This window comes from Hippocampus guttulatus, chromosome 11 (assembly GCF_054856545.1).
Source record: "Hippocampus guttulatus isolate MCC_2025c chromosome 11, RoL_Hgut_1.0, whole genome shotgun sequence".
Classification (NCBI taxonomy): domain Eukaryota; kingdom Metazoa; phylum Chordata; class Actinopteri; order Syngnathiformes; family Syngnathidae; genus Hippocampus; species Hippocampus guttulatus.
In genome coordinates this window covers 15,031,170-15,047,460 of record NC_141271.1, presented here as the reverse complement: position 1 = coordinate 15,047,460, position 16,291 = coordinate 15,031,170, and the positions used below count along the sequence as shown (strand labels likewise).

Genomic DNA, 16,291 nt, shown 5'->3' with positions numbered 1-16,291 from the left:
CTTTCCCGGGTTCCTCTCCACTACAAGAAGACGAATATAGACAAACTGTTGCTCAAGCTAACGGAAACTCTTTCAACCCAAAGAAAAACGAAAGCCTTCTCGTGTCATTCTCAGTAACGTGTCCAGGTGACACACCAGATATTGCTTCCTTATTACATAAAAAGGTTTGTGATCTCGCAAAACATGCTGGGAATGAAAGAGGAGCCGATCTCAGCAAAAATACACGAACAACTGTTATTTTCTTTTTGCTTCACAAGAACCGTCGACAGTTCGTTTGAAGTGCATGACGAGTAAACATTATTAGAGGTACAAACAACTAAACTGAGGCTCAGAGGGGATCGAGCCTTTTCCATTGCTGGTCCTACTCTCTGGAATGACCTCCCATTGGACATTCGGCAAGCCTCCTCACTGCCCATCTTTAAAACCCGCCTCAAAACTCACTTGTATTCATGACCCAAATTATGATCTTAGTTATACTGTTTGGTGCTCTCTACCGTCTTTGATACTGATTTGTTGTTTTGCTTTACTTTTGTATATGTTAGTTGCTCCATATACAGCACTTTGTGTGCAGCGATGGCTGTTTGAAAGTGCTCTATAAATACATTTGAGTTGAGTTGAGTTGTGCCCTGCGTGTCCTCCAAAAACATATTCAACTAAACTCCTTGGACAAGCGGCTGTTGTGACGGGTGGCAGACTCGCCATGTATGGAGAGACGCACCAGTTTAGTTTGGCTCCTTCAACAAAGTCGGGGTCTTGATTCAATCCCGGCTATTGACCTCCAGAAGAATGCGGGCAGTGAACCATCAATGCACGACATTCTCTGGATCTACAGCTCTGGTCTCCCAATGAAGCCGCATTTGTAATACACATGCATTTGTGAAAACGCGGATCAGGAGTTATTGGAGACTACCTCCAGAATTTGGGAGTGGAAAGGATGTAATGGCCTGACCACAACAGCGCTGAACACTTGTGGCATCGGCTCGGCCGTGGTCTTCGTGCCAGAGTGACCAACACCTTCTGATAAATGCTGGTTGAAGAATTTGATGCTATCCCGTAGCAATATGTGGCCATCTACTCATTCAGTACCAGCCAATTCCAGACCAAGTCTGAAAAGACGTTTAAAAACGTCTTTGGGAGTGAATGAGTTAAGGAGGAGGCGCTCGGCCATTGTGGCGTTGGATGGTCCTGCCACACACTACTGAGAAGAATTAACCCTTTCATGCACCGATAATGATAACCTGTCACCTGATAACATGAATAAATATGAATAATAAATTGCCCAAAATCCCTTGCCTCTTCAAACTTGAAGCATCCAATCCATCAAACAAGAGTCGATGGCAATAGTAAACAAATAACAAATAATAAATAAGCTGCTGGCTTTAGAAAGAGACAGATATATAGATCTGTAGATGTGTATAAAATATTACTGTATGTAACAAAACATATTTTGCATGTTGTTTACTCGCATTTGCGGACCGCTCACCAGATGTCTGTTTGCCTTGTTTGGTAACAGCGTGGTGTTCAAGGTTGCTTTGCACTGCACAAGGTTGCGCGGCGGGCTCACAGCAAACAAAGCCGCAGATGTCGCGCTTGTCCTCATTGATGTGCCCCCTCTAATGTAGTCAACTAGAAAACACGCAACTATGCAGAAAAATTAATAATTACAACAATATTGATTTATGAACACCACTGTGTGAAGTGCTACACCATACTCCAGGTATAAAATCGAAGCAGATTGCATTGAGAAGCTAACAGCACTGCAGTCCCAACATGACAAAAATGTAATGTGACCCACTACACCATACTTACAATACAATGCAGGATTATAGACTTGTGAGCACCGACAGGCCACAGCAAGGTAGCACTAACGTGAGAGAGCGAGGCGAGAAACTGCACCGAGCATTGAAGTCAGTTTTGTGACATACTAGCAAGCGCAGGATGGGCCACATCGACGCAGCGCTAACCCGTGCGGGATGCTAAATACAGTCTGCAACCGTAGAAAAAATCTTTATTTTCATCTGTCGGGTGCATTAAAGTCAGTTATATGAACCACTACAGTACTTCAGGCTATGCACACACTTGTGAGTGAAGACCACGTCTCTGCAAGGCTGTGTTAACAGGAACAAGAGTCACTGCAGTAGGCATTTAAGTTATCTATATGAATCACGACATCATACTTCCAGTATCAAGTAGAAGCAGACTTGAAAGGAAAATAGCAAAGAAAAAAAAAGTAGGACATTGCAGCGAGCATTGAAGTCATCGAGGTGAACCGCTATCATCCAAGTGTATTGAAGAATCTGATTGCATAATATTGGTCACCGCAAAGCAGAGTCGACATGACCCAGGCGGGACACTGCAGGTTAAGGCCCTGCTATGTGAACCAGTACTTCATACATCCAGTTAAATAACCGAAGCATTCACTTGTTCGGACAGAGCAGGACATACAGTAGCAGAAGAGAGAAGAAAGGCACTGGAGTGGACATTAAATTCAGCTATTTGAACTGCTACATCATACTTCCAGCACTGTAAAAACATGGACTGGGGAGCATTGGAGCATCCCGCTGGAATCTGGCCAAAACATTGTATCTCCAAAATAGTCACTTTAGACCTCAAAGACAACATTTTTATTCAACCATTAACATTGCATTTTCAACACTTTCGACTGCTCAATAATTTCTAAAAAGAAAAAAAATGGACACGCACACATCTGGACTGAACAACATTATAGATTTTTGAAAAAATATGACATTTACCAAATTGTGACTTATGAGGTTTTGCCTGAACATCTGTCATAGACTTGCCACAACAGTGCAGGCCACAGAAAAGTGGGGGGCTAACATAGGGGAGAGGAGGGGGACACTGCAGATGTAACGTCCTTGATCAACTCTGTGGCGAACATATGCCACGGGGGACGCCAGCTAATTAGTCAAGGTTGAGTGGAACCCCAGGGTAAATGTGTGTGTGCGTGTGTGTGCATGCGCCAAGGTCAAACTCATGAGTTGAATCCATAGCGCAATAAGCCCCACAGTGCCACTTTGAAGGGCTACACACTCGGCAGTCCGCTACCATTTCAACTACCCTCTCTATTTTTCCCTGCATCTTTCGCTGACCACATGCACATGCATTAAATCACAAAAGACTTCCTTATTCAGGGGGCAGGGTCATAAAAATGTGTTTTCGACATGGCAGTGATTAAAATGCAGATTGCTCCGCGCAGCCTCCTCTTCGTGTAGAGTAAATTGTCTGCATATTTCCATTTACTTCTTGGTCCCTTCTGTCTCCGTCCTTGCTGCTCAAATTCATTGCATCCAAATATATGTCACGATGTCATATAACAGTGCCCGTCTACGATAACCATCACACACTCACAAAAACATGGAGGAGGAGGGGAGCACGGTGATAATTTATGTCCCTCTTATCTTCCACTTTACTGGCCTCGCTGTGACTACCGTTTGAATTTTTGGAGGACGGGGTCATGTTTGCATAGGCAGCTAAATTACGACACTAATAACAGTGGCGGCTGCCAAGCGCTGCAAAAAAAGAAAAAAGAAAAAGGGGGGGAGGTGGCAACATGAAGAGGGCGGTGTTTGGTGTTGACAGACCAAGGTGAGGCAAAAGATTCATATGTTTACAATGGAAATAAAGGGAATAAAAGGGGTGTGACACGTTTATTTTCCCAATAAAATCACAGAGGAGGATCAATCTTTGCGTCAAAAGTTATCTTTATGTCTGTAAGTATTTTTTTTTTCGGTTGTCCTTCATATCTCCGACTTGACTTATCACGTTGTTATTCATTTGCCGATGAGCTAGCCACCGAGCATGTTAATTTGATGACGGCATTGCTTCAAAACTGCTTGGAGGCATACTCGCCAAATCAACATGTGTGGCTTGATTCATCGCGATCAATTAGTTTCGCCGTGAAAAGCACCTGAAAGCTGAATAATATGCTTTTGTGTTCATTGACACACCGTTGAGTGTGACGCGAACGTCAACAATAGCCAATGCAGAAGCAGTCTTTATTCCGCACTGTTGCCGAACACTTTGTAAAGGAAATAGTTGAGTTGAGTGTTGGTGTAAAATGGCTCCCAAGTCAATCCACACACTAAAATTGGCAAAGAGAAAAGTTTGTCCTAGCAATGTTGTGACACCTTTAGCTAACAGCTAACATTTAGCTATTAGTCATTCAACACTAAAAATCGCAGGGAGAAAAGTTTGTCACAGCAATGTTGTGACACCTTTAGCTAGCAGCTAGCATTTAGCTAACTTTCTTTTTCGACTGTACAATTAATCTTTATTTTTCTTTGTATATTCCATCCACTCAGCTGCCCCGTGGCACCGTATTGCCTCACACCGGTCAGCCTTGTGCTGAAAGGAATTATCACCAGAATTTTCACCTCCAACCATCTTCTCGCCTGCCCTTCATATTCTACCCGGCCGAGTTCCATCCGTGTAACCGCGCTATGTTTCTTTGTGTCCACCGGCCTCGCTCATGTGGATGAAAGGCAGGGTCACGTCCTTCGTCCGCCACAGTTTCATATTTACATTTATATTTCCCCTTCCACAATGACGTCATCGTCCATTCTTGTCCATATTTACCAAGGCCGATGCTTGAACTTATTGTTTGCCCTTTTAGATACACGACGAACGAAGGAGAAGGATAAGATTACGCCCACGGTTTGGGACGTATTTATGAGTTAGCTTTGTACAGGTTTATGCTATAAAGCATTTCAAACACGAGCCTCACCTGGTAGAGTTCTCTGGGTAGGTTTGTGACCATGGCCCACTTGAGAGTTTCCAAATCATATTTTTACATTCACCTTAGGTACAGTCTGATGGTAGCCAAGACACGTGTTGTAGCAGTATGTAAATAAAAGGTAATAATAGACAGTTTTGACTGACGTCGCCAGATAAATATGAATTCAACATTTAGTATTACCATGTATTTGAACCCCCTCTGACTAAACTCGGCTTGAAATATATGTAAACGGAATGAAATGAAGTTGGCTTTCTTCAGTGTATACTGACTGAGTCTATTTTCACACCACACTTCAATTCAGATTTTTTATGTGACACGTACCTGATTTTTTTTTTCTGAGATGCGGTGCTACAAATTTCATGTGTCTGATGGTAGCCAGTCAGTTAAAGAATCTGAATCTGGAACATTTGAGCAACTTGGAAGCCATGTGGAACCAAGTAGTCTAACCTTGCAGTTTGCAGGGGCCATTAAGTAGCAACATGAAAGAGACAGCTCTTAATGTTTTGCAAGTGATTTTTGTCCCTGGTTAGCTCTTTCATACTGAAGCATAATATGAATTTAGTTTTCAGGCTGACTAAAAGCAGGTGCGTAACACAAGCTATACAGGGCTGCCATAAAGCCATTACCAAAATGAGAGCATTTGTTCAGCAAGTCGACGCCATATGGCGCAATATCTGTATTACCACATGATTCTTGTGGGGCTCGCAGGCCGCTTGGGGTGGTGTTTTTTTTTTTATTGGTGGGGGGGGGGGGGTGCAGCCAAGGTCACTGGGCTCCCAGGCAACCTCGAGGGGCTAACTGACCAGGAAATGTTCCTTCCATGGCAACGGAGCACTCATTAAACGTTCCAGCAAGTTGCACATGTGAGGTGTAATCTGGATTCACACACGGGCCTCAAGGTTGCAGTCACAAACCAAGGGAAAGTACTCCAATTTTCACTAATATTGTGTGCCTAACTAATCCTGTAAAGAGTTTTAGACTCTTAATTAAGTCCTTGAAATTGTTTTTGAAATATCATCAAGTGGCAAGGGGAAGCGGAAAAATACGAAATATATACGCACAACAGTATATGATTGTGCTGCTTTTTACAAAGCAAGGCACTAAAAGCTTCTTTTTTTTTTTGAATACAGGCAACGCGGCTGCAGCGTTAAAGCCACAATGGCGAGAGTGGCGTGGACCTTGGGTTTGATATGAAATCGCACGACCTTGTCTGGGCCAGCCCACATGTTAAAAGCTCTTTGTGAGCAGGAAAAGTGCTTTGGAAACACCTTGAAAGGCTTCAACCTCATCTGTTATTCCAACACAGACAAACCTTTATTTTTCATTTCATATCATTCATTTTTTTTATTAATCATGTGCAGACAGACAGACAGAATGCTTGAATGCCAAATAATTTTGGAGTTGTTTTGTCAAAACGACCCTAATTTTTTTTTTTTTTTTTGGTACAAAACAACCACATTTTTGGAGCTGTTTTGTGGGTTATTCATTGACCCAATTTTTGACCAAACTGTTTTTAGAGTATGGCCTCTAAGGTTCTGTCTTCAGATCTTCGCTTCAACCTTCTGAAGGAGTTTGTTTGCTCTCCCGTTTTCCTCCACACACTCTAACCATTGTGTCAAAAAGGGTGGGTCAAATTAATATGATAATATTTAAATGATATTAAAATTATGGACAGAATTTCTAGGCGCAGCTGAAGCGTTGAGGGGGTCCGTTTTGGTGGCCTCAGTATTGCATCTCTGCTTTTTGCAGATGATGTGGTACTGTTGGCTCCTTCAAGCAGGGCTCTCCAACTCTCACTGGAGCGCTTCGCAGCCGAGTGTGAAGCGGTTGGGATGAAAATCAGCACCTCCAAATCTGAAACAATGGTCCTCAGTCGGAAAAGGGTGGACTGCCTCCTCCGGGTCGGGGAGGAGATCTTGCCCCAGGAGGAGGAGATCTTGCCCCAAGTGGAGGAGTTTAGGTATCTTGGGGTCTTGTTCACGAGTGAGGGCATGAGGGAGCGAGAGGTCGACAGGCGGATCGGTGCAGCGTCTGCTGTGATGCGGACTTTGTATCGGTCTGTCGTGGTTGGAAAATTAGGAGCTGAGCCAAATGGCGAAGCTCTCAATTTACCGGTCGATCTACGTTCCAACCCTCATCTATGGTCCCGAGCTATGGGTCATGACCGAAAGAACGAGATCCCGGATACAAGCGGCCGAAATGAGCTTTCTCCGCAGGGTGTCTGGGCTCTCCCTTAGAGATAAGGTGAGAAGCTCGGTCATCCGGGAGGGGCTCAGAGTCGAGCCGCTTCTCCTCCACATCGAGAGGAGCCAGATGAGGTGGCTTGGGCAGATGATTCGGATGCCTCCTGAACGCCTCCCTGGTGAGGTGTTCTGGGCATGTCCCACCGGGAGGAGACCCCGAGGACGACCCAGGACACGCTGAAGAGACTATGTCGCCCAGCTGGCCTGGGAACGCCTCGGGATCCCCCGGGGAGAGTTGGAAGAAGTAGATAGGGAGAGGGAAGTCTGGGCTTCCCTGCTAAAGCTGCTGCCCAGGCGACTCGGCCCCGGATAAGCGGTAGAAGATGGATGGGTGGATGGATGAATATTTAAATGAATTTAAAATAAACAAACGGGGGTGTTCTTGCAAAATTTAATTTTGGGCGATTGTTTCATGGATTATTTTTTTGATCATTTGATTTTTGGGGTCAAATGCCTTTTTGACCCGCTTGAGGCTGTTTTTGACCTAATACCCTCTTGTCCACCAGAGGGAACCTCAATGCACAACACCGAACCCAAAGGGGCAACAAATATGCCCTCACCTCCTCAGTGCCTCTCAGTGGGGGCAACTCCAGAGTGAGAGTCCAACACCTCAAGAGGACTGGAACCAGAGTCCAAGCTGTGTGACATGGCAAGCCCGACTCTGGCTGCGTCCAAATACACAGGCTGAGTCCTCCATAGGTGGCACGACTTGAACGCGCGTGGAGTTCAAATTCACATTAAGCTTGTCCAAATTCTCCATAGTTTATGCGCTCCACTGAGGCTACATGAGGAGGAGCCTTTGACAGCGTCGAAGGACCCGGCCTGCAATTTGTCTTTCTAGAATTTGAAAACCACATGCGGTCGAGTCGAGGCGAAAGCGGAAAACAACGCGGCCTTCGGAGGATGCAGCCTGCAAATGTGGACACAGCCGATGTCTGGTTAGAACCTTTCAACCTAGCACACAAGCTTGGGCCCTTTCCCGGCCAGAGAGGTGATCATCCACGTGCCTATAGAAGCAGCTTCTGTAGCCGGGGATCGAACCACCAAGGCCACTCAGCCCATGTACATTACTTTATTTCAGCCATGGCTGTTATTAAAGTTGACATGAAATTTCTGCTGGAATTAAATTGTTGTTTCCTGGTACAGGACAGGCTACTTCCGTGCGTACCTGGAATGTTTGGCAGGGAATGTTTGGGAAGAAAGGCAGGAATAGTTTCTCCGTCGCCTTGACACTTCCCAGGTTTCCACCCGCGGCCGGCGTTCGGCTCTGTAAACGGGTCGCTTCCTCCTGCTGGCGTTTTGTTTAGACAGGAATAGCGGAGGAAGGTCAGCAGTGCGTTGAACTGCAGTGACGCGCAGACATCCTTTAAAATGGGAGGAAAGGTAGAAAAATAACATGGTTCGTCTGCACTCAGCCGGTCTGCAAATCACACACTCACCTCACAATAAAGTAATCTCCGTCTTGTTCACGAAGCAGCGCGACTTGTATCGCAGCCTCTGTGAAACATGCCGCTATCAAACATTTCTTAAAGCAGCTTTCGGTGACATCACACATATTCACAAACTCATGTTCATGCTCCATGAAGCGCACCTTAATGACCTTTTGAGGATACCGTACTTGCTCGTCTGAAAATTTTCGTCGCACCAGATGAAAACCACAATACTGGATTTTTGAAAATAAAAAATGGTTTGCTTTATTCCTGTTGATATCAAACAAGCTTTGAGACTTGCCCACGTGGGCACAGCTTGCGTACATCACGGCGCACCGGTTTTCGGAGTTTGGTCACGTGACATTGGAAAAGCGAGCAAAATGGCAGGATATGGATTAAACACCGGTGGGTTATTCTTGCTGGATTCAAAGATAGCGCCATTGCTCTTTGGACTGGTTGACGAGCTCTTTGGAAGCCTCACTGGAGATCTGCAGGAAAGGTGTGCTAATCTCGCTGGACTCCACTTCCCCAGCCACCCTCAGCAGGCACGACATCACCATGTCCTTGGCCACGCCCGCTTCAAGATTCCCATCCCGGCTCAGCTGCAAGGTGATCTGGTCCAGGCTGGTCAGGAAGATCTCTGAACCCAGTAGGGGGCCCGAATTCCTGGCCATGTTCTCCATCATGTACTGCTGGTACAGGTCCAGAAGTTTCTGTTCCAGATAGCCGTTAAGGAGGGAGTTGGTGAAGGGACCCTCGCGCCCTTGGAACAAAAAGCTGCGATCTCGACCACTTCCCTGTCTCCAGTGATTGGAGCCCCCCCTGAGAGGCAGCAGGAGCCCGATCTGCGCAGCTCGTCTTGGAGGAGAATCTTCCCCAGGCGGGGGCACGTCACAGGACTGCAAGAAGGGACCCACCGCCTGAGCATCGACATGCACCTCCTCCGCATCGTCCGTCGACATCGGCAGAACCTGGTCGCCCCCGATGTGGAGGTCGCTGTAGTTCTGGCAGATGCTCTGACAGAAGGACGGAACCAGGAAGGTGGCGTCGCCTCCCGAGCGGGGAGATGCGATCTGGACCCCGGGAGAGTTCTTTCTGCCTGGCTGGTTTCTGTACAGATCCAAAGACTCCAGCAGGGAGACTTCTGGAGGAGTCCCGCCGACAACGACGCCCTCCTGCTCTGAGAGAGTATGAAGGTGCGCAACGGCGCCCGTAGAGCGGGAAGAGGATCCGACAGTACTCTCCCGCGTCTCGCAGTGCGGGGAGCACGCTTCATCTGCTTCTCCGTAGGCCATGCTCAGCAATTTCACTTCACAAAGCATCTCTGCAATGTCTCACTGGGTGGCAATTTACTGAATGATAGAATTTTTTAAAAAATGATCAGTCACTGACACACAAAAAAAAAAAGCCAGCGGAGAAGTACAACTTGTTTTTACCTTAAGGCACTGTCTGTGAATCAAATGACGAGTCTAATAGTCTGCTTGGTTCCATGCACCCACCTTGAGAGGAAGCAAGACAGATTTTTTTTTTGTTTTGTTTTTTTAAATAATCACTCTTCCCCTTTCTTAATCACTGCTCCAGCTGGTGGCATTTATCACCGCTAGCCCAAAAAAGTTCAGTGACATTTCTGGGGACTTTCAAGGTGAGAAGTGGGATGAACTGCGGCTTCTAACAAGGAACTTGGACACAATGAAAAGTTTGGAATAATCCTTGCAGCATCTTGAATTGCAAATTGTGTTCATTTCGTACGACTCATCTCATCCCCTTGTCAGTGCACACGGCCGCGTTTCAACATACCAACGAACAACTGAGTTTCATGACGGCGAGGAGAAAAATCTGATTGTTTCCGCAGATGTCTGCTCATGAAAATAAAAAAAATAAAAATCACTGCGGTCCAAACAAATTTTGAAACACAGATTTTTAAATATATATACTGTATATATTTTGTTTAATTTTAAGTTAGAAGCTTTATATGGGAGAGTGACAATACAATTCATTATCATGTTTGCATATAATCACGTGAGTATAGGCTTGCCCCTATTTGTTGTACACACCCATCCATCATCATTAAAATAACAATTTTTAAAAATTGTCCAAAAATCCCTCAGGTAGACTAAAAGCCAAAAGGAATAACATTTATGTATTATTTATGTAATAGTATCAAATAATACAAACTAATATCAAACTCTATTTTCAGAAAGTGACAGCATTATTAATTTCAGATAACTTATTTTTTTACATTATGGATTATTCTATAATTACATGTTCTGAATTCATACAGCAACAATATTTTTTATCATGGGTTATTTTGTTTCTCCTGATATAATAAAAAAGGAAAAAGAAAAGGTCACTCCTTTTTATAATGGCAAAAATACATCTTATATTATTTCATTCCTATCCCAACTTAGCTGTTTCATTTCAAACTGCGTCCACATTTAGAAGCAATTTTAATGATTGTGAAAATTCCATTGAATGTATTCAGATATTTTAATCTCATTATCTCACCCACTGATTGGCAGCTGGTTGCACTCCTAAAAGCGTTGATCGTATTATATGAAATCATCGAACGGATAAGAACCTTATGTGACTGTTCATTTACTGGTCTAATTTTGCGCTCTAAAATGCCACCAAAAAACAAATGTCTCATTAGTTCCAAATTACAGCTGAATGCAGTTTTACAGATTGTAATCAGATACATTTGCGCCACTGTTCGTGTCAAGTTTAGTCAAGCAGAAGTGCAACTTTCGTTCTGGAACCACAAGAGGACATTTCCTCCCGAGAAACCTTGTCGTGCCTGAGCGGATGAAATTTGCATCATGTCAAAGTGAAAACCTAAATGAGTTTTGCCTTTGCTTCCATTTATTGAGGACAATTTTTTTTCTCCAAATTTGACTGCATTGAAGAATCTTCAAAAGTAAAGTTCCAACGAGACACAATTGAGCCTAATAATGATCGTTTGAATCAGGTGGATCGATCCTTGGCATGATGTGGTATAATGCAGATATTATTCCCCCCACAAAAAGTTGATCAAGATGTCTTGCTGAATGATTCTTCAGGGCAGTAGTTTAAATAGGCCTCAGCGAGAGTGACAGTTACTGGGTCAGGACACCTGAACCGGGCTTTGCCGCTCAGTAGTGTTGTCTTACAGAGGCCTCCATGTTGCCAAGCAGCGACTGATAACATTGACGGTGAGATCAGGTTGAACCAGCGACCATCCAGCATCATGGACGGCCTCGCTTCTATGTGCGTCAGGCGGTTGCTTCAGTTCGCTCGTGAGTGAGGAATATGGACCTCAGAGGCGAGCGTTTGATTGTTTAGAGGGATGTTTCGGAAGATCGCCCACGCGTTCCATTCCAATCATCACTGGGAAAGAGAGCGAGATGAGTTCGGGCCGGAGTACCACAGCGCCTGCACCGTCAAGCTGGTCCGCAGCAGCTCCATGCTGGTTGTGGGAGAGAGGACGCAGTCTTGTGAGGGCGCCACGTTGAAACGAAGCAAGAGCACCCTGAGTGTGGGATCCAGTTTGTACCACTACCACAGGCAAGAGGACCGCGTGTGGCTTCACTCCCACGAGCAGAACTGTCTGGAGTATCTGCGAGCGCTGGTGGCTCTGCGGCGGCGCTACGCAAAGAGCGTGAGCGACTTGAACGATGGCGACGTCAAAGCCGCGGTGTCCTCCGAGAAGAACGCGGCACTTCCGGCACAGCCAGGAAACACGGTAAGCTTCCACTTTTTTTGGTTCCAAAACAAAAACAGCCATGTGACCCCTAAATCAATTCAAAACAATGCGGGCAACGCGGTTATCTAAAAATAACCTGGGCACGTAATGCTCACCGTCTCAAGAACTGAAGTCACCGGCATCCAAGTTTCCAACTCCGAACCTCAAAAGTGAAGCCGCAATATTCGAAATAAGCAACATAACTGTGTTTTGTGCCTGTTTATAGGTCTCTCGAGCCACTCCCTCGGCACCGCCCGTGCCCACCGTGGAAGACACGTTGCAATTTCTAGATGAGGTGATTGCGAGCTGTGACAGTGAACCTCAGCGTAAACCTTACTTGGATGATGGCCATGACGACGTGGACTTTATAGGTGACGTATTCCGTCAGTGATCACCGTTATGTGATGTTAGTGCAGATTAATATTGATCGGAGTGACAATCTATTTCATTGACAGATATATGCCTGGATTTCTAGATTTGTTCATCTGAAAAAGGTGACCATTTTTCAATTGATGAGTCGAGACCATGCGGCAATGACGATCTCAAAAAAAGAGTTAAGTGCAGTGAAAAGTATAAAAAGGTCATGGGTCACTTTACATCCAATAATGCCGTCAAAAACACACGAGCAGTCTTAAGTTTCACTATTGATCTCACTATGATTTGTATATTATTGGCACAAGTGGTGTGGAACTGCATGCACTACATCATATCAAGATGTGTTCGGCTTCTATCTGCGATGCGGCGTACCTAATGTTGTGACCAGCAGCTGTCATATCTTGTGAGAAAATGAACAGGTGTTTTTTTGTTGTTGTTTTTTTCATGGTACGTAATGTTGAATTACAGGTGCCATGAAATGTATGAGCAAAAGGTTGAGTGATATTACTTTGTCTTGAGATGGAGAGTGTTGTAAATTATGCCATTTTAATCAAGGGTTGATGGTGCAAATTGAATTATGCGTGTCCTGTAGTGCAAGGTTTTCATCTAAAGTGGCTGTTCAGCGCGCCGTATCGTCTCACTGTGGGTGTTTAATCAAATATGACCTTGACATTTCCAGTGCTCTGCCGTCGGCGTGGGAGAAATTACGTCTTTATCAGTGTAATCAAAACAGCAGGCTTGGTGGTGATGTCAACCGTGTAAAAATAAAAAAATAATAATAATAAATTCCTGCCAGCGCCCAGCCCAAATAAGGAGAGAAAACCAGAACAACGAGTGAATTAAAACTTTAGATTAAAAATAATGCATTCATTTTTACAAAGTCTGATTGGACGCAAACTGCAACGCTATTTTTAAGTAAATGAGATAATAATGCAATTTTTGCATATGGTCAAACAATTCTCATGTGTCTTAAAATATATTTAGTTAGCTGTGTTAACAATATTTGGTCCTTTTGCGTACATAGAAAAAAAGAAAAAAACAGGAGCAAAAACAAAAGCGTTGCATTCATATTTTTGTTCAATGTCCACTTCGATGGTAAGGTGATAATATCGACTCAAAATACTGAATTTTCAGAATGATACACCAGTTTTATGGTTCCTTGACCTATAAAGTCATAAAGAGGTAAGTCAATATGGAGCAATGGACATCATTTATTAATTTTCTTTTTAAGTACAAAAGAAAACAAACAGTGTGTTATGCTAAAATCACTGCTGTTGATGGTAAATTTTACTCTGCCCTGTCTCCCCACACAGTGGCGTCTAGCTCAGCAGAACATGACCTCCACTCCAACTGGGTCTTGAGGGTTCCTCGGTTGGTAGGTGACATTCAGCAGGAGGAGGTTCATGTCCATGCCAACAAAGAAAAACTCCAGAAAAACAAGAGCGGGTCGACGAGCAGTAGGTTGCGCCTACAGAGGAACCCCATCCATTTGCCCAAAGTGGTGGAGAGCGCCCTGCAGACACTTCGCTTCAAGTCCAAAAAGTCCTGAAAATGCTCAAGACAATTAGGATTGACACTCATTCGAATGGTAAGAGAATTTTTTTCTTTTTAAATGAACTCAAGCGCCGGCGCCATAGTGGAAGACTGTTACTAGTAGAATGGAACTGGGACCAAATATGAAAGTCTGACTTGTTGGATTGTAGGGGGCCGTATTGGGCATAAAAAAACAGACGGTGAAACAGTAGCAACTTCACAGCTCCCTCTGCTGGATACAGTGGGTTATTAGTTCATATAGCGCCAATGCAAGTTGTAACAATTTTGAATATTCTAAGACTAGGCGGACACTTAAAATTCGATTTGACTCTGTGACAATAATGTATTTCAGGGGTCATTTGGTAAAAAAATATATATATATGTATATGCACTGTATTTTTCAGACCAGTCGCACCAGTCAAAACATCTCGAGCTAGAGTAGAATTTGCATCTTGAGGTAAGTATTTGGCAAAAAATGAGATCAAGAGTGGAGCTCGGACTTGTCCCCAAAATCCCTGTTCCCTAATCGTGAATGCGTTTGTCGTGCCAGTGCATCAGGCAGTACAGATGTTGAAGCATGAGCTGCTGATTAGTTTGTCTGCATTCTGAAATTAAGAAGTGAATTTCCGAATACGCCTATGTTGACGGCACCAACTAAGAAACTAAACCTCGGTTTTTGCCTCTGGAAAGGTTTTTCTTTGTTGTTGAAAATGTCTTACCTTTACTCGAATGCCGTGTCGCAATGTGGCAGTGGGCGAATACTTTTGGTGCATTACCGCTGGTGGACACAAGGTGGTAGTCATGTACAGAAAGTCAACACGATCAGGAAAAGGGAATTTTGGGTGTCCAAGCTTTAATATTAATACACTCACTCATAAAATATTAATATAATAGAAATCGCACCTACAGATAAATTATGAAATAAGTGTGACTTGGAGTCCCAAAAAATAGGGTAAAATATGTTCCATGTTGTTTATTACAAAGCCGCACAGCTTGGCATTTACATTTAATTTACTGTATATGAGCCATTTAAAGTACCGGTACTTTTTGCAGAATCGAGTGAAGACGTTTTCAGGTTTTTCCTTTTAGGAATACATTGAATGTATAATGGTAATATACAGGAAATATTTCAAAACCTCTACTTTAAAATATGTTGAAAATTGATTTCCCTTATTATGGTAAATCTCCGGTTCCATCAGTCATTTTTTTTAACGATAGTGTTTGTTCAGTTTTGAATCTACACATATCCTGACAACCAAACCTGCTGCCTTGTGCGTGGCAGAGGTGATTAAAACCACTCTGACGGTGTTTTTGTTATTGGATGTCAGAACATTGTACCGAATGAAGCATCAAAGCAAGCGAGCACATCTATCATCTGAGAATGAATGTTTTCCCCATCCAGCAACTCAGAGCCCCTTGTTAAAAACTTTTTTTTTACTCAAGTGGAAAAAATCAAAATAAAAAAATAATCAAATAAGTTCTGAAGGGATTTAGAGTGCGTTCGTTTTTGAAAGGCATCAAAGGCAACCGACACAACAACAGCTGCTCCAGCAACAAGACTGTCTCGAAGCCGGATATGTTTTCAGGGCTGCTTCACCAAAAGAGTTCAAGGCCTTTAGACTTGGCAAGAAGCTCAGGTTAGAGTGTGGGCGTGGATAGTTGTTCGTGTCTGTGTGCCCTGCGATTGCCTGGCAACCGATTCAGGGTGTCCCCCGCCTGCTGGGATAGGCTCCAGCATCCCCCCCGCAACCCTAGTGAGGATGAAGCGGTTCGGAAGATGAAATGAAATGAACGAATACATATATATATATATATAAAATCCTCCTTGTAACTTGCATCCAAACTACTGAACCTCTCTAATGCGTATATTCAGGGTTATATTCTGTATTAAGTGCGCTGAAAGGAGAAAAGAACTGTGAGGCATAAAAAAATACAAATAAAATACACAAGTGCCCTCAATGAGTACAGACCACCATCATGAAGGGCAGCATAAAAGCGATGGGTTTGTCATTGGCCCAAAAACTTAAACCGCGGCGACAACAAATGGGGACTACTTCATTCTTTTAACAGACAACCAACTAACATAGATTTGAATACTGCACATAACATGACACAGCATCCTTGGTGACAACTGTTAGCAGTGAGAAAATTATCCATCATCTTAAAGTGCTTTTTCCTCATTAGGGTGACGGTTGAGCGCACTTTGGAAACCCTGCACTTGTCGCCAACCAGTCGC

General features: G+C 44.0%; 2 protein-coding genes across 2 annotated transcripts; one reads left to right on the top strand and one right to left on the bottom strand.

The window, feature by feature from the left end:
- Positions 1–8,667: 8,667 nt before the first annotated feature.
- On the bottom strand, positions 8,668–9,912 carry LOC147198295 (TLR adapter interacting with SLC15A4 on the lysosome). The gene has a single exon (XM_086124591.1). The coding sequence runs from the start codon at positions 9,749–9,751 to the stop codon at positions 8,855–8,857; it is 897 nt and encodes a 298-aa protein (XP_085980717.1). The 5' UTR covers positions 9,752–9,912; the 3' UTR covers positions 8,668–8,854.
- A 1,083-nt stretch (positions 9,913–10,995) lies between these two features.
- c9h13orf42 (chromosome 9 C13orf42 homolog) lies at positions 10,996–14,219 on the top strand. The gene is made up of 3 exons (XM_086124196.1): positions 10,996–12,147; positions 12,374–12,518; positions 13,836–14,219. Exons 1-3 carry the CDS (start codon positions 11,752–11,754, stop codon positions 14,069–14,071), a joined length of 777 nt encoding a protein of 258 aa, XP_085980322.1. The 5' UTR covers positions 10,996–11,751; the 3' UTR covers positions 14,072–14,219.
- The last annotated feature ends 2,072 nt before the right edge of the window (positions 14,220–16,291 follow it).